Raw genomic sequence first — 23,136 nt, forward strand, 5'->3', positions numbered from 1 at the left:
TTTCAGGTTATTCATTCGTTCAATCTATTGCGATATATCCGATTTGGTCCAAACTTTATATTTCTGTCAAAAGTATATTGCATTTTAAGTCGGACACTATAGAACCAAGTCCTCGTATAAACTTAAAATCAAAAGTTTCTACCAAAACATTCCTCATATCAAAAAGAAATTGATGGGGAAATTTGCGGTATCTATTTAGATAACTTTGCCAAAAAAAATTAAAACTCCGTTCACATGTGTTCTCTTTTTAGCTCTACTTTCAATGGATTTTTATATCTCCTTTTGGAAAAAAAAACAACAAGTAAAAAAGCTGCAAGTTCGACCGGGCCGCACATTGAATACCATCTACCATATTAGAACGAATTTGGCAATTTTCAAAAAAAATAAAACAAAAAACCGTTAAAAATTCTGTTAAACTCTTAAAACTACCGATAGGGGCTATACGAAAACGTGGACCTGTATAGAGAATTTTCTGTCTTAGGCTGTAGTATCCATTTCGAACTTCAAATACCAAATTTGAAACAATTCCTGTGAATAATGTCGCTAAAATCGTCAAAATGGGGAAAAGCGGAATGTAGCGTTATATGGGGGCTATACGAAGACGTGGATCTGCACCGACAATTTTCTGTCGTAGGCTGTAGTATCCATTTCGAACTTCAAATACCAAATTTGAAACAATTCCTGTGAATAATGTCGCTAAAATCGTCAAAATGGCGAAAAGCGGAATGTAGCGTTATATGGGGGCTATACGAAGACGTGAATCTGCACCGACAATTTTCTGTCTAAGGCTTTAGTATCCATTTCGAACTTCAAATACCAAATTTGAAACAATTCCTGTGAATAATGTCGCTAAAATCGTCAAAATGGGGAAAAGCGGAATGTAGCGTTATATGGGGGCTATATCTGCACCGACAATTTTCTGTCATAGGCTGTAGTATCCATTTCGAACTTCAAATACCCAATTTGAAACAATTCCTGTGAATAATGTCGCTAAAATCGCCAAAATGGCGAAAAGCGGAATGTAGCGTTATATGGGGGCTATACGAAGACGTTGATCTGCACCGACAATTTTCTGTCATAGGCTGTAGTATCCATTTCGAACTTCAAATACCAAATTTGAAACAATTCCTGTGAAAAATGTCGCTAAAATCATCAAAATGCCGAAAAGCGGAAGGTACCGTTATATGGGGGCTATACGAAGGCGTGGATCTGGAACGACACATTTCTCTTATAGGCTGTAGTATCTATTAAGAACCTCAAATACCAAATTTGAAACAATTCCTGTGAATAATGTCGCTAAAATCATCAAAATACCGAAAATAGGGAGGTACCATTCTATGAGGGCTATACCAAAACGTGGACCTACATGGCCCATTTTCAATACCAATGGTCCTGCAGACATAATATACATTTGAGTAAAATTTTATCTACCTACTTCATTTCGTTCGGAAGCTAAAGTGATTTCCAAAGACGGATGGACATCGCTAAGTCGACATAGAATTTTATAGAATATATATACTCTGTGGGGTCTGAAATGTACGTATCGAAGCCATTGGATGGCCTAATAAATAGAGACTCTATTTTTCTCAAACAGAATACCGAATGTGAATTTTCAAGAACAAAGATTTTTTTTTTTTTGAAAAAAAAAAAAATATTTCAAATTTTAAAACTAAAATAAAAACCAAAATTAACAAACCTTTTGTTTATATCCAATTGTGGCCAATTAAAACAATAAATAAATTTCATTTTTGTTGTTCTTTGTTTGTTTCAAATTTAATTTAATAGGTTTCAAAAATTCCAATTAAACGAAATTTTTAATTTAGAATTTTTTTGTTTTGTTTTGTTTTAGATAAATGTAAATTTAAAATTTAGTATACATAAAAATTATTTTTACTAATTTGTAAGATGCTTTAGAAGTTATGTTCTCTTTCCTTATTTTATTAAGTATACCAGCGCAGTTGTTTTATTTATTTATTCTGAAAAAAACATTTTCAGCAAGGTTTTTGGTTTAAAATTCTTTTAATATGTTTCTTAGATAATAAAATAAAATTTTAAAAGAAAAAAAATATTTTTTTTTGTAAAATTCATTTAATATGCTTATTAGATAATAAAATAAAATTTTAAAAGAAAAAAAATATATACTGGTAGGGTAGAAGAATGTAGGTGAGCGATTTTTAAAGAAACTAAAATCATGAAAAGGAAAATAAAAAGATATGTTATCATTCATAGCCACCGCAATTAAAGAATTATACTAAAATTTTCCTAACGGCTTCACGGCTTGATGGAACTACTTTGACATTTTATTGACCAGAAAAATCCCATAATCAAATTCGACGGAAAGTAATGTTGAAAAATTCAGCCAATATCTTTTGAATATTAAAAAAGGAGGAATATATTGAAATGACTAAGATCTCTACAGAGTGATATGAAAAAACTCCAACCAAATTCTGACTGCTGTCGTTTCTAAGTCACTCGTCCGACAGCTGTTAAAATTACTCCAGTGACAGCTCATTATATTGTTTACAACCGTACAAAAGTAGTTTGGTGAGAATTTTCCCCACAAAAAAAGTTATTCGTAATGGAATTCAAGTGTGATTTATTTATATTTGGCTGGAAAACCACAAGTGGATATCGTTAGAGCATTCCAGCAATTAAATGGAAATAAACATTTTGTGTCTCGTACCATCGCTCGTTACCGTGATACTGGTAACGTAGCCCAACGTCAAGGAAGTGGACTGAAGAAAACAGCAACATCAGCAGAAATGGTTCGAAAATAAAGGAGCAACTTGATCGAAATCCGCGTCGCAGTGGCCGAAAAATGGCTCCTGAGCTGAACATATCCCAAAAATCCATTCGGCAAATTTTGAAAAATGAGATCAGGGTAAAGCCATTGAAATTTCAAAAAGTGCAAGAATTTACACCGCAACAGAAAGAAAATAGACTCAAAAAAAATAAAGAGTTGCTTCGCTTGGCCGAAAGTGCTGAACTGCCGAATCTCCGGATACCAATCCGTTGGACTATTGTGTCTGGAGTATTTTGGAAAGCAAGGTTGGCACTAAAAAAAATACCAAAGTGTCGGTCAAGCAAGCGCTTCGCCGGGAATGGGTCAAAATACCGCAGAGCAACATTCGGGCAGCGTTTGACGGTTTAATTGGCCGTTTGAAGGTCATAATTCGTGTCAAACGTGGCCAATTTGAACAAATCTAAACTCAGACCGACTGTCACAAAATTATTTTTTCCTGCAAAATGTGAAAAAAAAACTTCCAGATAAAAAACTTCCTGCGTAACTCCCTGTTCCCTGGCTTCTTTGTGGGCTTTGTGATGCAGATCCAGATTTCGCACTATTTCCTTTTTCCAAGGATCTTTGACTTATTCCGGTCTAAAAATGCTGAATCGATATGTCGTTGAACGAACTAGACATCAGGATAATGCTTTCTATTTTTTTCTGCCGCAAAATGCTTTTAAGAATTCCCAAGGTAGCCGTTGAAAATTTCGAGCCCACACCCAATTAAATTCGAAAAAAAATATTTTTCCAAAATTTCAAAGCACATGCCAGGTTAAGATTGGCATTTAAAAAAGACTTAAATTTTTGATTTTCGAATTTCCTACCAAAAACATAAACTGGCAACCCTAGTAATACGGCCATCAATGTCATGGGCATTTAAAGCAAACACTGACCAACTAATAAAAAAAATTGAAATGAAATAAAAGAAACAAAGATATTGGTTTGCAAAAAATTGAAATTCAAATAAGGTTTTATTTTTGTTGTTTTTTATGTTGATTTTTGTTTTCATGGTGTGTGTGTGTGTGTGTTTTTAAAGTCTTTTTCTTAAATATCTCCAACAAAACAAATTGAAGGAAATATATATATATAAAATTAAATTGTTATAGCTATTAGATACGAGGATTTGGGGGGAGAAACAAATAATAATGTAAGGTAGTAAATGTGGGTGTGAGTGCTGATCTCGATTTTCCATTTTTTCTTTCTTTCATTCTTTACATAAACATTTAAATTTTGTAATAATTAATATAAATATGAATAGCATAGGATTAAATTGATTTACAAACAAAAAAATATAATAATTAATATAAATTTATAAATAAATGAAAAATAATATAACACAAAGAATAAGAGAGATAGAAAAAAGTTGGAAAACAAAACAAAAATAAGTTTAACACATTTCTGGGGTTTTCTCTTTTCAAGAAGAAGAAACAAAAAAAAACTAAATTGTTTCCTTTTCTCTTTTTCAAATAAAACAAAAAATTAACAAAATCTGAAGGGGGCCTTGGAAAAAGGGGGAATTAAATTATATCGAATAAAGCCAAAAATATTTGTTTTATGTTTCAACAATTCACAGTACCAAAAAAGAGAGCTATTATTTGTTTAATTTATCCTTTCATCCATCTTCTTCTGTTTGTTTTGTTTCATCTGTTTCATTTCTCTTTTGTTTTAAATTAAAAATTAAACATAAATTAAATAAATTATTATAACTGTAAATGTGTTTTGGGATTTGGGGAGTTTTTTGTTTTGTTTTACGTTTTACAATTAAATTAAAATATATGCCTTGTTTGTTTTTTTGTTTTTGTTTTTAATTAGAATTAATTTTTGTTTAAATTATCAATTAAGGGGAGGTTTTTATACAAGTTTTTGTGGGGGAGGGGGTGATTTCAGGGGGATAAATGGTGCTGTCAGAATATTCAAAAGAAATTTACAACTTTTTTCGGAAAATACTCAAAATTATTGACTAATGCGATGAAATTAGTTCCGGTTTCTCGCAACACCATTTTCCTTCGAAGTTTGGGGGTGGGGGAGTGGTTTGGGGAAATATTTGTTTTATTTAAAATCTACACCTTACAAAGAGAGATGATAAATGGCCACAGCAAAAAGAATCCCTATTGAAAATTTTGTAAAAATGTTTTCAAAACGTTTTCTTTTGCCGCCAATTTTTCTTCCCTCTACATAGATAATCCTTAAATGTAATAGTAGTTGGTTTCTTTTTCGATATTTTTCTGTGTGTGTATATATAAGTTTGTTTTTTTCTGTGTGTATATAAGTTTCCTTCTTTTTCTTGGTTTTTGTTTATTTTTCTTATTCTTTGTTTTAAAAACTAATGTATTTTACGTAAATTTCTTTCAATATTTATATAAATTTTTTTTATTAATTTCACTTTCATTTATGGGTTAGATAAATAATTTCATTTCAATCAAATAAATCCAAATCCATTCAGCCATAAACTGTTTTCAGTCTAAAGTCTAATTACTTGGATATTTTCAATGAATTGAAATTATTGTATTCGCCCGATGTAATTGTATTTAGATTAGTTTATTAATGTTACATATGCTTGTGTGTATATTTTCACCGTTTGTTTTTTCACTAAATTTTTGCTAAATTGCTTAAACTTTAGAAGGTTAGTTGTGGTTTTGTTTTTTTTTTTCATTTTCTTTTTAAGGGAGATATGAGGAAATTGTACAGAGGAGTAGGGGGTAAATGGATTATGTGAGGATATTTATGAGGGATGTGGGGGTTATTATTTAATATTTTAGTGATATAATTAATAAATACTTTCTAAGATAAATTATAATTACTTTTTTCGTTCTTATGTTTGTTTTGCAATTGAGACTATCTAGAGTTGGTTTGTTTTCTGTTTTTCTTTTTTCTTTTGTTTAGTAGCAATATTATTATTATTTTACTTCCTTTCAGCTAATTTCTTATATAATTAAGCTTATGTATGTTTATTATTAATAATTATATTTAATTTTATTACGAATATTATTATTACCAAAAAAATAAAGAACTTATAAATGTAATAAAGTGGTGTTTTGTAAATAAATTATATTAGGTTTTCTTTTTTTAGTTTTTTAATAATTATGCTATAATAATATTTATAAAGTATATAGGATTTTTGGGGGTTTTGTTTTGTTTTCAATAGGTTTTGCGGTTTTGAACTAAAATTTGTTCTAAATAAAAAAATTAAATTTAAATAATTTTTCTATGAGAGTTTAAGGGCTGGTATTTTCAGTTTTATTTTCTCAGTATAATTTATTATTATTATTTAGTATTTTAATAATTATTATTTTTATTTGTTGTTGTTGTTGTATATGTTGTGGTTTTCTTGTTGGTTTTATTCCATTTCACTTCCCATTGCTTATCGTTTTCGCTAAATGATTATCCTTGAGAGCCACCCACCCATTCCATCCATTTTCCTTATTAATTAATATTACTATTAGTAATTAAAAAAAAAACAGCAAAGTCTATTTAATTTGAGGCCGTTTTCAATATTGTAAACGGCGCTGTCAGTAATGATGATGTCTTGTGGGCTATTGACGATGACGACGATATGGCTGAGGAGGTTTTCACTGCCACCGAACTCGTTGAATGACTGTGATGGTTATTGTTGTTATTACTATGGTTATTGTTATTCAGATTCATTGCCATTCTTGCATTGGAGTTGGTTGTATTGGAGGTGGATGATGACGAGGCTGTCGAACAGGACGATGAGGTGGATGGTGAGGAGGAAACAATACCAGCAGCAGCATTTGAATTTGAGGTATTTATTTGTTCTTTATAGGTAAGATGATGCATTTTCTCAATAGCTGCCACCCATTCAAGGCCGAAACCTTCAGGATCATCCAGATAATAGGTACGATTGGGCTAGAAAGACAGAAAGGAAAAAAGTTCATTATTATTAAATTCATGTGATACTGTAAAGAAGGGAAAAGCCCTAAGCACGTCCAAAGGTCAAAAGGGATAAGATGAGAATGCTATCCCTTAAAAGTCTAAAAAACTTTATATGAAGAACTAAATTTAAATAACGGAAAGTAATCTTTCAAAAAAGAGGAGTTGAGTTCCTATATTATTTTTCTAATTTTATATTATTGCATAATTCCACTTTTTCGATTTCGATGCAATCGATATTCATATTTTGCTTTGTATATCACGTGTTGTATGAATGACAACCTGATGTTTTGCTGTTGTTGTTATTTTTGTACTAATGAACTCGTTTTGCTTTCGCAGACTTTAATACGCCACTTGAGCAGACCACCGAAACGAATGCAAATCAGGCTGATGTGTTATTTCAATTAAAAATAAATACTCTGGCCTTAAATATTCTTAGCAAATCAAACGGTGTTGAAGCGAACAATATTGAAAAAAAAAAAAAAAAAAAAAAAAAAAAAACTATTTTTAGGACCCGTTTCAAAAATAGACAAGAAATTAGGAACTTCAATATTAAGGTTTTCATATGCGATATTCGAATATTCCAATGATAACAATTAATAAAAATATATATATATATGAATTATTGTAAAATTGTTTTGAAAATTGCATACTTAAAATAAAAACTAATTTTTGTGATTTGAAAATTTCTTGAAGTCAAATTAAAAAAAATGAAAATTTAAAATATCTCGTATCTTTTACCGATCATTATGATAACTTGTCTCTTTCTCATAATATATTCAAAAAAGTGTGGCATTAATTCAAATATGTGAACAAAGTTATCAAACGAATAGAAAATATCGATAATGCCTGTCATCATGTGTTGTTGATATATTTTTTTTAAATTTCAGCAGTTATTTGTTTTCAATTTGTTAATAACAATTCTTAAATGAAATGCATGCTCAGTGCACATGTCTAGATTATCTCGTTAATTATAGATTTTTTATTTTTTAAAGCAAAACGATTTCAAAGAAAGTACCTTATCTAGATGATGTATACATTAACGTTAAATTTAATTTGATACATTCCATACTGACTGAATTGTTTTATTTCTATTCTATTTTTTTTAACAAAATGATTCATTTTCATCATTTTTTATTTATATTCGAAAAAAAATCGCAAGAGTATGACGTCACGGCGACGCTGAAGACCAATACAAATAGATAATTTGCACAACTCTTATTGATGATTATGTCAATGAGTGGGAGCATAATAAGTAACCACAATTGAAAGGCAAGTCATCGAGAAAGGAAGAAGTGGCATAACAAAAAGAAATTCACATCACGTATGTGCTTGATTAAATTTTAGAAAGAAAAAAATTATAGATGAAAATAATTTCAGCATTTATTTTTTTATGGGAAATTTGGCGTGCGTGTGTTCTTCTTCGTTGTGGTTTAATTTGTGGCAAATATTCCAGAATTATTTATTTTGAAAATGCCATAAAAATTCTAAAAGAAGAAGTCCATGAAATGCCAGGGAAGAATATTCAATCATATTTAAGAAAAGAGAGTGCAAATATTTTGAAAAAAAATGGCAAATTTCTGGATTAAAAGATTTCTTTGAACACACCTGAAAAGAGTTGAAAACTAATTTGAAATATACTTTGATAATTTCACAAATGAGTCCAAATGTTTGAAATTCATGGCCCTCCTTTAGCCTAATTTCTGTCCCTCAGTCATTCCAAAATACATAATACATTTCCTTCCATAAAGCCAACCAACTTACCGTATGCACAAAGAAAATTTTGAAATTTTTGGCTTCAGCACGCAATTCCGGACTCCAGGGGATTTCTCCCTTTTTCACCATCTGCACGGGATCGATATAGATGAGATGGGGTCCGGTGGTTAGCAAAAGCATGCGGCGTCTGGCAAACAGGCCTTTGCGTTTGTTGACAAAGCCTTTCTTTAAAATGACCTCACCCTCGGCGAAGACATGCCATTTGTCCGATTTTTGGGCCTCCAAACGTTTGTGTTTCTCCATGTCGGATAAATCAAAACTGTCTGCAATAGAAACAGATATTGTTTTATTAATAACAGCTAAAATATGAAAATAAATTTCACTTACTTTTTGCCGACTTTTGATAGTTGTTGGGTGTTGAGGGCTTTGGCTGTGTTGACGCTGATGTTGTGGAATTAATCGATTTGGGTTTACTGCTGGCCGAAGAGCCACCACTCATTTTACGTTCGTAGGTATCATCATCACTGATGCAACCCAATTCCTTGCCCAATAGCCGGGTCAATTGTTTGTCATCCAGGCCGGGTTCCAAATTGTCACACAACATAAACTCGTTCTCCTCCTCTCGCACCAGATCCGGCAAATAGGGTGATATGGCTGGTGGTGTTGTCTGGCGTACGGCCTCAAAATCAACATTTTTGAAGAAGGGATGGGAACGTATGCTATCATATTGCCCACTGGTGTCTTGGGCACCCAAACGTTCGGCTGGATTCAGTTTTAGCAGTTTTTTGACTAGATCCTCGGCATCCTTGTCGAAACCTTGGGGAAAATCTAAATTGCAGGCAATGATTTCTTTGAATATGACATAGTCATTGGAGCCACGGAATGGTGGTAGGCCCGACATCATTTGATAGATGATACAGCCCAGAGCCCACAGATCGGCGGCGGGAGTGATGGGGGCATTTTGCAAGACTTCGGGAGAGACATATTGCGCTGTGCCCACAAAACTGCCACGACGTTTTCGATGATAACGAGGTGCTGGCGCCTGATGGCGTCTGGCACGCGGTGAATCAGTTTCACCACCTGTCTCAGCATCACCACAGCTACCCGATGACCCAGTCGATTCGTAATCTTCATCATCATCATTGTAATCATCATCATCACTGCGCATACTACCACCCGATTGACATCTGGCTTTTTTGGCTAAATCAATACCGCCGGACAGTAGAAATTCCTGGGCCTGGGCCTTCTCCTCGGCCGACAAGATTTTCACCGAACCAAAATCGGCAATCAACGTATGCATATCCTCGTCCAACAATATATTCTCCGGCTTCAAATCGCGATGCACAATATTGCGTCGATGCATCTGCTCACAGGCTAATACTAATTCGGCAGCATAGTGGCGTGTTGAGTCGATATCGAAGGAACCAACTTTATTGATATATGGCAATAGATCACCATTTTTGGCATAGGTCATAACAAAGTAGAGTGAACGGGCATCTTGGAAGGTGCAGGACAGATTCACAAAACCAGGAACATTTGTCAGTGTGTGCATAACCTCTCGCTCGCGACGGATGTATTCTTGTTTGTGTTCGCGTAAAATTAGGCGCTTTTCGCAGACTTTAACTGGAATAAAAAAGAGAGGGGGAGAGAAGAGACATTTGTTAGTTATTGTTCAAAATTAATGAGAGTAAAATAATTATAGAGAATAATTTTTGTGAGAAAATTTGGGTAGTAATTAAGAAAGAGTTGTTGTTATTACAGCCGCCTCCAGTTTTTGTTACAATACGGACTGGGTCGAGTTGAACTCGGCTCGATACCTGCTATTGTGAGAACGCCGTAAGTGACAAACAAATTATTCTAAATTTCCAAAATAAAACAAAAGCTTTCAAAACAACAATCATAATCATGAAGAGAATTAAACAAACAATTGCAGCAGGACAAGATATGAATGAAAATAAAAAAAAAAATAAACAGAATGACAGCTTTATTTAGCGGGATTTCTGTGCAGAATTTTGTTGTCCAGAGATTTTTGTCGCCACAGAAAGTAGTCGTGGCCGATGTCATCGTCGTCGTTGCTGTCACACACAAATGGTGAATAAACTTTTGATATACAGAGATTAAACAACCTTGAACTTAAGCAGAATCCCAAAATACAATAACAGTAAAAAAGCGACTTGTACAAAAAAAAAAAATAAAATGATGATGATAAACAAAAATAATAACAACAACAGCAACATAATAAAACGGTGCAATACGATTGAAGTGAAATTTTTGTAACTAACATGCTTTGCAAATGGCTGAAGGGGCAGGGGACATATTATAACTCGTGTTTACTTTCCTCCTTCCCTTAGCAAATTAATAAATAAAAATATGAAAATGAAATGAAAATGATAAGACCGACCATCATCATAAATTGATTGATTCTCAATAAAAACAAAATGAACGAACGAAAAACACTGATAAGAATGCTGAGACATGTTTAACAACAATTTTTTTTTAATATTTGTAAATATTTAAAAAAAAAATATTTTTTGCCAAAATCAGCAACGACATTTCAAGGCACACACCCGCCGTCCCTCCTCCTCTTCTTGTGTGTAATTTGAATACAATGTTGTTTATCGCTTGTTATTTATTTAGTCATTGTATAAATCGCTAGTAATATTAGTGTGTGAATCAAACCATAACTTATTTGGGCGGAAGGTAAATAACCTCCAGGAGCTCACTTTTTGTTTGTCACTCAGTGGGGTTGTTCAACTCGTTACAATGTGAAAAATGTATAACAATTATCACCAAGTAATTTGTAATTTTCAATTGAGTTTTTTTTTTTTCGAATTGGAAATTTTGGGCATAAATAAAGATATCCCTCAAAATTTTTTGCAAAATTCCTTTATTTCAGTAAACTATAGATAAATACATGTATGTTTGGGGGAAAAATCAAAAATTTCCCGTTTGGGAAATTTTTCGTTTTCAACGAAAAATATTATTTTTCATCGAAACAAAATTGTGCGTGAAAAAAAAATTCAGCTTTGGTCCGAAATGAAAATTTCCCTCAAGGGAATTTTTTGGAATATTTCTGTTTTCAATGGAAACTGAATTTTTCCATCGCAAAATAAACAAATATAAAAATATATTTTTTTAATTTCCAATTGGAAATTTAAATATTTCAGTTATAATAAAAATTATTAAAAACAAAATTGTTTTAAAATTTTTAGTAATATTTGTTTTTTTTTATAAATTCAATTTTATTTCTAACATTTCCCAAACAGTATTGAATTCCCAAAATTTGGCAAACATGAAATTAATACCAAAATTAAAACATAAATAAACATAAATTTGAATGAATTTTTTTTCAAAAAACCTTGCCAACGAAATATGTATAACGTCAGGCGCCGTCGATCACAAGACTCATCGATGATCGTCGTCGACATAATAATACCACCACCTACTTTTTTCCCCACCTGTTACTAACCCGAAAATATAAATATGTATACATGGAATAAAATAACACAACCGAACTATAAAAAAACCTCTATTATCCAAAGAAACAACAACACCAAAGGCGGGGTCTTCTGCAAAATAAATTCATTGATATCATCTTTTTTTCTTTGAAAACACAAACAGACAAAATTTTTGCCATTATAAACAAAACAAAAACATGTTTCCAGAGCAAGAGATATGAGAATTTTCCTATCCCACCTTTCCAATTGGTAGGGTACCAACCAAATTGAGACATTGTCCCCTTTTGATTTCTACAAAAATTAAAAAAACACATTTTGATGATAAACAAAAAATAAAAATTTACAAAACGTGTGTTATTGACATTTTCGTTGAAAAGTTTTAAACCCAAAGCAATTTAAATAAAACTGAAATCTAATTTTATGCTTTGTTTACAAAATCTCAAATTAAGTGGCTGGAAATAAGCAAAAAATCGAATTGTTTTTAAAAGAAAAACACGCATGAAAAATACAAACAAAAAATTACTACTCGTGTTAAATTTTTTTGTATTTTTTTTATTTTTGTTTTTAAAAGTAAATGTTAAATAAAAATGACCTTGAGTCAGCGGGGCCCACAAGAGAAAAACAAAAGTTTTGTTTTTAATAAAATTTTGCCTAACCTTGTGGTAATGACGAGAAAAAAAGAGCAACGAAATGATATTTGAAAAAACCAAATTGGTAATTTTATGGTTTAGGTTTGGGACTTGCCATATTTTTTGTATAAAGCAAATAAACAAGGTGAGATGAAAAAACTGCAATCAACTTCAGTTTGGCCGAAAGTGGTGAACTTGCTTTCATTCAATAAAATTAAAATTATAGCGTTTGACTTTGTTGCAGTTTTTTTTATCTCACCCTGTATACCCATGTAAATGGCAAAAAAGAAAGAGTTTTACTATTTTTTCTTAACAATTCAAATTGTTTTGTAGCATTGTAAAGTAGATGGATGTCTCAAAATATCCGACTTTAATGCTTTTTTTTGTAAAATCGCAAATTACGAAAATTCCAGCATGCCATAACAAATTTTTCAAATTAATCGATACATGTAAATTTTACCGTAGAAAAACGCTCTGAAGTATATCCTATAAATTGTTTTTTATCTTGTAAAATCCATAAAAAATTTTCACTTCCAAGTTTTGCAAGTTCCCACCATTTTATGAAATGACAAAAATACCCAAAAGAGAGAAAAGATATAAAAAAAAAGAACACAAGCATTTTGGCGGGAAAAGTTTTTTTTTTACTTTTTTGAGTTTCAAGCTGTGTGGCTGGTTTGTTGCTGTAGTTGGTGGATAATTTTTTTGTTTCTTTGTAAAAGAAATAAATCACAGCCTGTTGAATTCTCTTGAACCACACGGATACAAGGAGCAGCAATAAAAAAAAAATATATATGAAAAGAAGCAAGACAAGACAAGCTCTGTCGGCTAACAGCTAAGAATTGAAGAAAATGAAGAACGAAAATGAAAACGTTCTCATAATAAAGCATAAAACATTGCTCCTTTTCGAATAGGTTTCTTCATTAAAAGCTTGTTTATGAAGTCAAGGTGATGGTGGTGGTGAGATGGCGATGGCGATGGCGTAGTATCATGGTTTAGGGGGGGGAGCCCAGCTTGTGAGTGGTTAGTTCATTGGTTTGTATGTCTTTTTGATTCACTTTTTTGCTGCTGCTGTTGTTGTTGTTGTTATAATGGATTTGTGTTCTGTTTTGGTTGCTTTTTTTATTATTGTGGTGTCAAGTTCAAAAACCTTTTTTCCGTCTCGTTTCTTGTTTTACACACACACACACATACTCAGACATCATGTTGCCAAAGAGAACACCCTATTGAGGAATTAAAAAAAAAATCGCAATCTCTTCTCTCTTTCATGGTCTCCCCTTTATAGGTGGAATAAATGCTATGTTTAAATAGCCAGCAAACAAGAACAGACAGTTAAAACCAGACATGAATAATAGTGGCAGTAGTAGTAGTAGTAGTTAAAAATTGTATTACTCTAGGTAAGCAATAAGGGTTCTTGATTTCAATCCTTTCAATGTATTGTTTATTTTATAGTCTGCCGTTGAACTAACCCAAATAGGCAGACAGACAGACAGACAGGCAAAACCAACAGTGCGACAAAAAATCACATGCAGACAAGTATATGAAGACAAGATCTTGTTTTTTTTTTGGGAGGGAGGGGGTAATGAACTTGTGAAAAACCAGTAAACGAACTTTGAAATAGAATAAAAATTAAAAACAAAAAAGAAGAAAACAATTCTTAAAGAAAATAAAATAATGATTGAAAAACGATATTAAAAAAATATATATATACAGGGTGAGATAAAAAAACTGTAACAAAGTTAAACGCCATAATTTTTACATTTTTTTTTTAATTTTATTGATTGAGAGCAAAAAATGTCGGAAATAGCATCAAATTTTAGAATAAGTTTAGATTTGTTCGAATTGGCCACCTTTGGCACGAATTATGGCCTTCAAATGGCCAATGAAACCGTCACACGCTGCCCGAATGTTGCTTTGCGTTATTTTGGCCCATTCCCAGGGAAGCGCTTGCTTCAGGTGATCGAAACTTTGGTATTTTTTTAGTGCCAACCTTGCTTTCCCAAATACTCCAGACACAATAGTCCAACGGATTGGTATCCGGAGATTTTGGTGGCCATTGTGTGCTGGAAATGAACCTCATTTTTAGCCATTCTTGGTGGAGCGTGCTGAGTCCTGTTGGAATGTCCAAGGTCTGCGGCCAAAATGTTTGCATGCCCAAGGCTTTAATACACCTCAAGAATATGTTCGCGATAATATTCGGCATTTATTCTGATGCCACTGTCGATTAATACGAGCGGAGAGCGATCATCGGCTGTTATGGTATGTTATGGTTTTGTGGGAAATTCTCACCAAAAATGCTTTTGTACGCTTGTAAACAATATAATGAGCTGTCACTGGAACAATTTGAACAGCTGTCGGGAGAGTGGCTTAGAAATGACAGCAGTCTGCAGTTTTTTCATCTCACCTTGTATATATTTGTTTCATTCTACAATTTTCATGGCAATGGCCAAAGTTCGTCAAATTAATTTCTAATAAAAATTTTATATTAAAATTCTATATAAAACTAATATTAAAATAAGTAATAATTATTTGAGACTGCTATAATTTTTATAGCATCATTACAATCATGTGTTGATTAAAAATTAATTTGAACAGAATTAAAATTACTGCAATGAAAATAATAATAATTTAATATTAAAAATGTGAGAGGTTTGTATTTCCTAAGCATGCTATAATTTATATAGCATAGTTGTCCTAATGGAATCATTGCAAATAGATAATGGAATTCTATTATTACAGAAATGAAAATAACATTTACTAAATAACAAATATGTAGAAACTGTGTTCCTAAACTTGCTATAATTTTTATAACATATCTAAAAATACTTCTCCTTTAAAAAGGCGTGATAAAATAAATCCCAGAAATTTTACAAATATTGGGGTAGCTATAATTTTTATAGCATCTCTCATATGCAGAGCTAATCGATGAATTCCAAAGCTATTTTATTTTGTTAATCAAAAAATAAATTAAAACTGCCAAAAAAAATTCTATTATTACAGAAATGAAAATAACATTTACTAAATAACAAATATATGTAGAAACTGAGTTCCTAAACTTGCTATAATTTTTATAGCATCTCCAAAAAATACGCACATAATTGAATACTTCTCCTTTAAAAGAGGCGTGATAAAATAGATCACAGGAATTTTACAAATATTGGGGTAGCTATAATTTTTATAGCATATCTCAAATGCAGAGCTAATTGAAGAATTCCAAAGCTATTTTATTTGTTAATCAAAAAATAAATTAAAACTGCCAAAAAAAATATATATAATGTTAATTAATTTTGTTTGTAAAAATGCCAACAATTCTTAAACAAAGAGATAATATTAATGTTTAATGCAAATTGGATTGTTCATATAATTATATTATTTATTTGAAACGTTGTTGTTGTTGCTCAATTATTTGTCGTTATTATTGTTGTTGGTTTCTTCTAAACAACGGCCTTGTGGCTATCGCTTGCCACACAAAATATGTAATATAACCTGTCTTTAAAAAAACTCTGGTTTAGATTTTCAATCTCCTTCCTTTGCCCCGCTTCCTCGAAGCCTGTCCTCCCCTCAACAAAAAAATATACATACATACATACATAAAGTAAAGTAAAGGATGATCGAGTTGTTATTGTGTAAAACAACAATACCAAATTTATTGCCTGCTAAACTTCAGAGCAAAACTTCCAATCTAAAAGGTGGCTCTGGCTGTGCCTTGGAATGTCGCCATACCACATTTGACCAAAAAACAATGTTGTTGTCGTCGTCGTGCATGCTGCAATGCTGTTGGCTGCTGCTGGCTGCCTACTGTTGGATACTGTGTTGTGTTGCCTCCCCCCCCCCCCCCCCCTCTGTTGCATCTTGGACGACATTGCCTCCCATAATTGTTATTGCCGTTTTTCTTGTACAGTTTTCTATTTTTCATCTCTATGTCATTAAATAGAGAAGAAAAAGGCGATGATGACGTTTGCATGGGCATGGGACGCGTACCAACCATCATTTCCAATGTGTTTTTCTTTTTTATCAAAAAAATAGAATGTACCCAGTTTGTTTTTCCATTTCATTCCACACAAAAATTTAATTCTATTTTTGGTATTGCTGCCACAGTAATTTTTCTTGAAAAACAAAAACAATACCAAAAACGCCATTGACTGACTGACTAGTTTTGTTGTGGTCGTTGTTGTATGGATGGCATTTCTTATATGATATCATTATATCGTTTTATACCCTCCATTTGTCTGAGTGTCCACCAAGTGGAACGACTTGCGACCAACAGTGATGTTGCATGATCGTCGGCCTTTAACGCCTTTACGACGATGATGTTACTTAGTGAAACCCCCCAAACCCCCATGCACAGTCGGTCCATGGGGTCTGCCTCTCCGCCAAATATAATAATATTATGCCGCCAACGTTTTGGCCATATTATTTTCTAACACTCTGGTGGTTATGGTTGGTTGGATGGTGCCTTCGTTTTTGGTATTTATAGCTCAATGACTTGTTTGGTATGCAATTGTGTTAGGAATGTGTTGATATTTTTCTTCTCCTTCTCGAATGTCAGCAGCAGCAGCAGCAGCAGCACAATGATAATGGCGATGATGATGAACATGTGAATAACTATTGAACTCATGCTGATAATTCATTGGTATTTTTCTTCCTTAGATGCAATAGAGAGGTGGAGAAGTAGAGAAACAGCAAGCTGCTTCTAATGTTGCTGATATTAAATACGACACGAAACGATGTCTTGAAATGTTTTGAACGGGGAGTGGGGATATCCCACTGTATTACTGTAAAGATTCTCCTACTCTGCTGGTTTTGGTAGCTACTAGGTGGTAAACGGACAAAACTTGTTCGACTGCATTCTTTTGAAAAATGGAGTTGTTGTTTGTGCGTTGATGCTGGGGAAGTGCATCCAGCAATAGCTAGCTTAACACCAATAACAATAAACGGCAACAATTTCCATTAGAATAACAAGAAATAAAATGGGCGCAAAAATTACATATCTACTACTACTCTAAGCGAAGAAGAATGCCATACAAATATGTATTATTCTTAAAGAAAAAAAATAAAGATACTGAGAAGGACAAGTTTCAATGAAATTGTTTAAAAGTATTTCATTTTTTTTTTTTTTTTTTTTGATAACCAAAAAATACAGTCTTAATTTTTTTTTTAAATAAAAATTTAAGCTTTTAATTTCGGAAAAATATATTTTTTTTAACAATAATTTTTTTAAATAAAATTTTAAGTTTTTAATTTCGGAAAAGTATATTTTTTCTCTAAATTCCTTTTTTTTATTATTATTATTTCTAAAAAAATACATATCTACTACTACTCTAAGCGAAGAAGAATGCCATACAAATATGTATTATTCTTAAAGAAAAAAAAAGGTAATGAGAAGGAGAAGTTTCAATCGTTTAAAAGTATTTTTTTTTTGATAACAAAAAAATAAAGTATTAAAAATTTTTTAAATAAAAATTTAAGTTTTTAATTTCAGAAAAAATTATTTTTTTTAACAATAATTTTCTTAAATAAAATTTTAAGTTTTTAATTTCGGAAAAGTGTATTTTTTTCTCTAAATTCCTTTTTTTTAATTTATTTTTTTTTTTCCAAAAAAAATCTTTCCAACATTTTATCGTTTAAAATATGTTTACTCATTTTCTCATTCAAAATTATTTTTCATATAACTTATTAAAAAAAATTCAGGGGTCATTGGCATTATTTTTTTATGTCACAACGAAAAAACAATTTTTTCGTAGTTGGCATAACTAACTGTCCTTAAACTCAGCTGTGATAATCTAAAACTTAATATGTCATTGTCCTCCTCTGTCTGTGTCTTAGGGGCGGCTAAACACAGCAAAAACATCTGTCACACGTTTGCCAAAAAAAAAGAAGGAAAAAAAAACAAACAAACAAGCTCTCTAAAAAATTCTACTAAAAAATGGACACGTCATCGTTGTTATTAAACAACATATAACATTCCCCTCCCGCTCCACCATCTTTCCTCTTTTACTCACAGGTAGGTAATACAATATTAAAGTGGTTCAGTTTAAGCGAATATTTATTGCCAAACAAAAATATATACGGAGTCATTAACCCCTCTCGATACACCAAAAAACAAACAGCCAAACTAAAAGTAAAAATCCTCACCACTCAAAGAAATTGCCTTAAGGATAATGGTGTAGATGACCAGCCCAAAAGCTACCTAAAAATATGGTCGGTTTGTGCTGTCCTGCTGAACTTCCTTTTTTGCCATTGAAGAGTTTGTGTGTGTGGTGGGTTCTTTCCTTTTTTTTTGTTTTGGTTTTAGTTTTGCAGTTCCTTGCTTTGTGGCAAAGTTAAATGTCCTTTTTCGCAAGAAAATGCACCTGGCCGAGGAAGGAATCCAAAAAAAAAGAGCTTTAAACCTTATTTTGTGAACGCAAAATGGCAGATGTTTGGCCATTAAACCAGGACAAATGTATTTCAATTGTGAGTGCGTTATATGAGGAGCAAAAACAACAACTCCTTGGCGAGCTAAGCAAAGAAAAATGATTATCATTTAGAAGGCCGCTTGCCAGTCATTTAGGCACACACGTGCCGCAAAATAATTTGGATAGCGTAACACTCACTCACGTAGGGGTTGGGGGCTATGAAGTTTCATCATGGCAGTGACGGGCAGACACTCCTTTTGCCAGGCGCTGAATTTTATAGTTTTGAGTTTGTTGTGAGTGAGCGTGTTTTTGCGAGGCCCCTTTTTATGATTGCTAAATGATCATAAAATTCAAATTACTTTGGGCCTTACAAAGGACAGAAAACAAAAAACAAAAACAAAGAAAAAAAACAACACTGGCAAGCATATTATTACTTTGTTACTATAATTATAGTTATATTAGAGTACATTTTTCCTTGTCTACGAAGAGGAAAGGGGTAGTGAATAGCAACAACAACAACAACTGTCAAGTGTCTCCTTGGGGACCTTATTTGAATTTATAGTAATTTCCGTTTTCATTTACATTTTACTTTAATTTTTTTTTTTGGGGTGGCAAGAATGCTTAGTTGGAACAATGGAAGGAAGCAGGGATAGAAAGGAAGGAAGGGCTTGAAAGATAATAAAGTACAAGGTTTTTTGGTTCATTGTAATTTTATGTTCCTTATGATATTTGCATGCCAGAATGATGGCGCCGCCGGCATGAAATAATTTCTTTTGGGGTATGTGATAACTATTTTAGTTGGAAATCCAAGTAAAAAAGGAGGGCTGAAGAATTGTGGAAATAATTTTTTGGAGAGTATTTTTAGATTTGTTAATTGTTTTTTGTAAAATTATAAATTATTATTATAAATTATTTTATATGAAATTAATTCATATTTTATAAAAAATGTTATTTGTTTCTTCTGAAATTTTTTTAATAAGGTCCTCAAGGTCCACATTTTCTGTTACTAATTTGTTTTTATTTATTTTATTTTCAAATTTTATAGCTCCAGTGAAAAATATAATAAAATTGCTTACAAAAATAGCAAGCTACATTTGTATGAAATTTCTGTTTTATGGAGTATGTGTGGGAGTTATGAGGAGGTGGTTTTGTTTTTATGAAATTTTTTTGTTGACAACCTCCTCCCCCCCTCCTCTTTTCTTCGTATACATCTCATCTACCACAAAACATTTTGTTGCAGATTAGTCATAAAATATTTATTAGCTTGTTAATTAGAATACTTATATTGATTTCGTAGAGGAAGGAGGATGGATGGATGGATGTGTCATAAATTTTTATTGTGGCAAACTATGATTAAACATAAAAATGTAAGAAAAATAAAAATACTGATGACAAAAATATAAAGAAAATGTAAATTGGGAACGAAACATAATAAAATTAAGACAATTTGCTTAATTATTGAAGGAAATAAAACATTGATGACAGACAAAAGTAACATTTTTATGGTTGCAGGGTGGTGCAAAAGAAAATGTTCTAAGTCAGAAGTCGATAAAAAAAAATAAAGTCAGAGGGTAAGTGAAAAAGTGGAGATTTCTTTCTATGAATTCAGTGCCTTTTTTACTCCCAACCCAAAATCTAGCAGAGGCATTCTTCTATCTTCTTAAAATACAATTACCAAATTTTATGAACATTAGTCCATAACATTAAACAAAACGAAAGTTATTTTCATTGTTAAATATTATAATGAAAACTATTTTTGGCATTTTATTATTTTTTTCTTTTAACTATTAATTTATTTTGAAAAATATTGCCTTGAGATAAATAACCCCATTGGCCAATTTTTGTTGTTGTTTTTTTGTGATTTCTCTTTAAAGTGTTGGTCTATTTTTAGAGATGCTATTTTTTATTTATAGAAAGCCACTTACAAATAATTGTTTGAAATTGTTTTTGGTTCTGAAAAAAGGCCTTGTCATTTGTTAAATTGTTGTTGATTTCTATAACGGTAAATATTGCCAATATGCCGTTGTTTTTTATTTACCTTTAATAATTTAAAGCATTTGAAAAGGCCTGTGGCATTTATTGTTAATAAATATTATTGTTTGTCTTCTTTTATTTTATTTTGTTCCACTCAAATCAATAGCGGGCTATGCAATGAGAGAGAGAGAGAGATCAAAATATATGAACGAATTTTGTATACCCTATTAAACACAAAGGAATGAAAAAAATTAAGTAGCCAAAAAAAAAACTAAATTCAATTCACAAAAAAAAATAGTTTTCCAAATTGTCATTTACGATCCCAAAGAAAAATGTCATCATTTTTCCTTAGGAATTTTAAAATGTTACAAAATTCTCCAATAAATCAAATATATCCCCTTCTCCTCCCACTATTTTACATCACATGACCGGCGGAGATAGTCAGTCTATAAATTGTGCCAAGTCATTCATAAACGTCAGTTGAAATAGTATGTCGTCTATAACCCAGCCAGTCTTAATGATGATCATGATGTGAAAACAATATTGTTTTTTTTTGCGTTGTGCTTAATAGAGAAGAGAACGAATGAAGAGGCGAGTGATCAAGCCAGCCAGCCAACCAACTTGTTTTGATTGTCGATTTGTACAAAACAAAACAAATAAAATAATAAAAAATTTAAATAACCTCAAGTTTACAGGGAAAATAACAAAATGATAATAACAAACAAGAGCAGCAGCAGCTATGCGAGAAGCGCGCATAAAAATTTGGAGAGCAGCACCAAGAGCATAAAAAACAACATTTAGCAATCATATGATCAATATGGTAAAAAACAAAAACATCTTGATATCTTGTACAAGAAATATTTCGAATGCATATCATTTTTAGAGGAATTTCATCATCTTGTGAAGCAGGAGAGAAAGAGAAGAAAATAGCATAAAAGAAAATATATAGGGAAACAAAATTGGCTTTACTTTTTCTATCTTAAAACAGAAAGATAGATTTTCTTAAAATTTGTAATTTTTTCCAAAGAACCCAACATTCTGTTGATGGTTTATGATGAAATACCTAAAATTGTGGCGCCCGGACGCCAAACGCCATCCGTTTCATTGTCTTAGACAATTTTAATTACAAATAAACCCCACATTGTATAATAAATATCTAAAATATCTCTTCTGTATGATTGTGGCCACAAAATAATAAAAACAAAACAACAACCAACTCATATATAAATCTATATTTGTCGTACTGTTATTTTATTTCCTTTTATGTGATTGTTGTTGCTGTTGTTCTCTTCCCCTCCCTCACCAAATGATGAACAACAAATACAACGCAATAACAACAAGAAGATGATGAAAACAGCTGAAGAGCATGAATGAAGGAGGAGAATCGAAATGAATGAAAAAATTACAACGTAGTCGAGAAGAAGAAAACACTATAGTAGGCTTGCTTCTCTATTAGTTTGCCGAACAACAAAAACAACACCACTATCAGACTAGAGTAGAGGAGAGCTTCAATTGTAAAGGAGCCTATGCTATGAAGAGTGTGAGAGTAACTTATTTGTTATGAGGGGGAAAGCGAGAGAGAAAGAGAGTGAAACTATTTTTGTTTTTCATTACATTTCATTTAAGATTACAAAGTCCACGGCACATACACACACATTAGTGTTGTTGTTTCTCAATGGCCAGAGAGCCTCAACAACACAAACAACCCATGATTCGATGTATTATTGCAATGAGAGCAAACGAATGCCAGCCAAAGGCCGATGTTGTGTATAGTGAGTGTGAGTGATTGGGTATGGATGGGGTGGTTGGGTTGGATGGCTGGCTGGCTGGTGGTGGGAGGCAGAGATAAAGCAATACAAGGAGATTATTAGAAAAACAAAAACATTCACACACTCACACACGAAATTGGAGGCCGGTGGCCACAAGAAATTTAAAAAAAAAAATCAACAAACAAATACCTTATTGATGATAACAGTCTCTAACACCTGACACTCGAAGAAAAAAAACGACAAAGCATATTTAGACAATCAAATTAGATTAACCACAATGAAAATAAGGCGCGTGTATATTAAATAAGAACAACAACAGCAACAAAAAGTTTGTCACAAATGTCAGTATACGTACATATGTACATGCATAATGATCATCATAATTCTTATTTTGATAATTTCACCTTGGTTTGAGTTTTCTCTCCAGCTTTCTTAAGTTGTTTACCTTACATAAAAAAATAACTGGGAACCTATATAGAATAACAAAAACAACAGACACACACGTCGTGTACCTATATG

The 23,136-nt window shown here is 32.0% G+C and overlaps 1 protein-coding gene across 2 annotated transcripts in view; it reads right to left on the bottom strand.

The window, feature by feature from the left end:
* Positions 1-3,722: 3,722 nt before the first annotated feature.
* LOC101900975 (3-phosphoinositide-dependent protein kinase 1) overlaps positions 3,723-23,136 on the bottom strand; it is a 55,085-nt gene continuing 35,671 nt past the window's right edge. For both annotated transcript variants that reach the window (XM_005187296.4, XM_005187298.4), the window contains exons 4-6: positions 8,780-10,015; positions 8,441-8,715; positions 3,723-6,652 (exon numbers count right to left, since the gene is read on the bottom strand). In XM_005187296.4, coding sequence (XP_005187353.1) covers positions 6,257-6,652; positions 8,441-8,715; positions 8,780-10,015 — 1,907 coding nt within the window. In that variant the 3' untranslated portion in view covers positions 3,723-6,256. The remainder of the gene's footprint in view (positions 6,653-8,440; positions 8,716-8,779; positions 10,016-23,136) is intronic.

Source organism: Musca domestica, unplaced genomic scaffold (genome assembly GCF_030504385.1).
Source record: "Musca domestica strain aabys unplaced genomic scaffold, Musca_domestica.polishedcontigs.V.1.1 38, whole genome shotgun sequence".
Lineage (NCBI taxonomy): Eukaryota > Metazoa > Arthropoda > Insecta > Diptera > Muscidae > Musca > Musca domestica.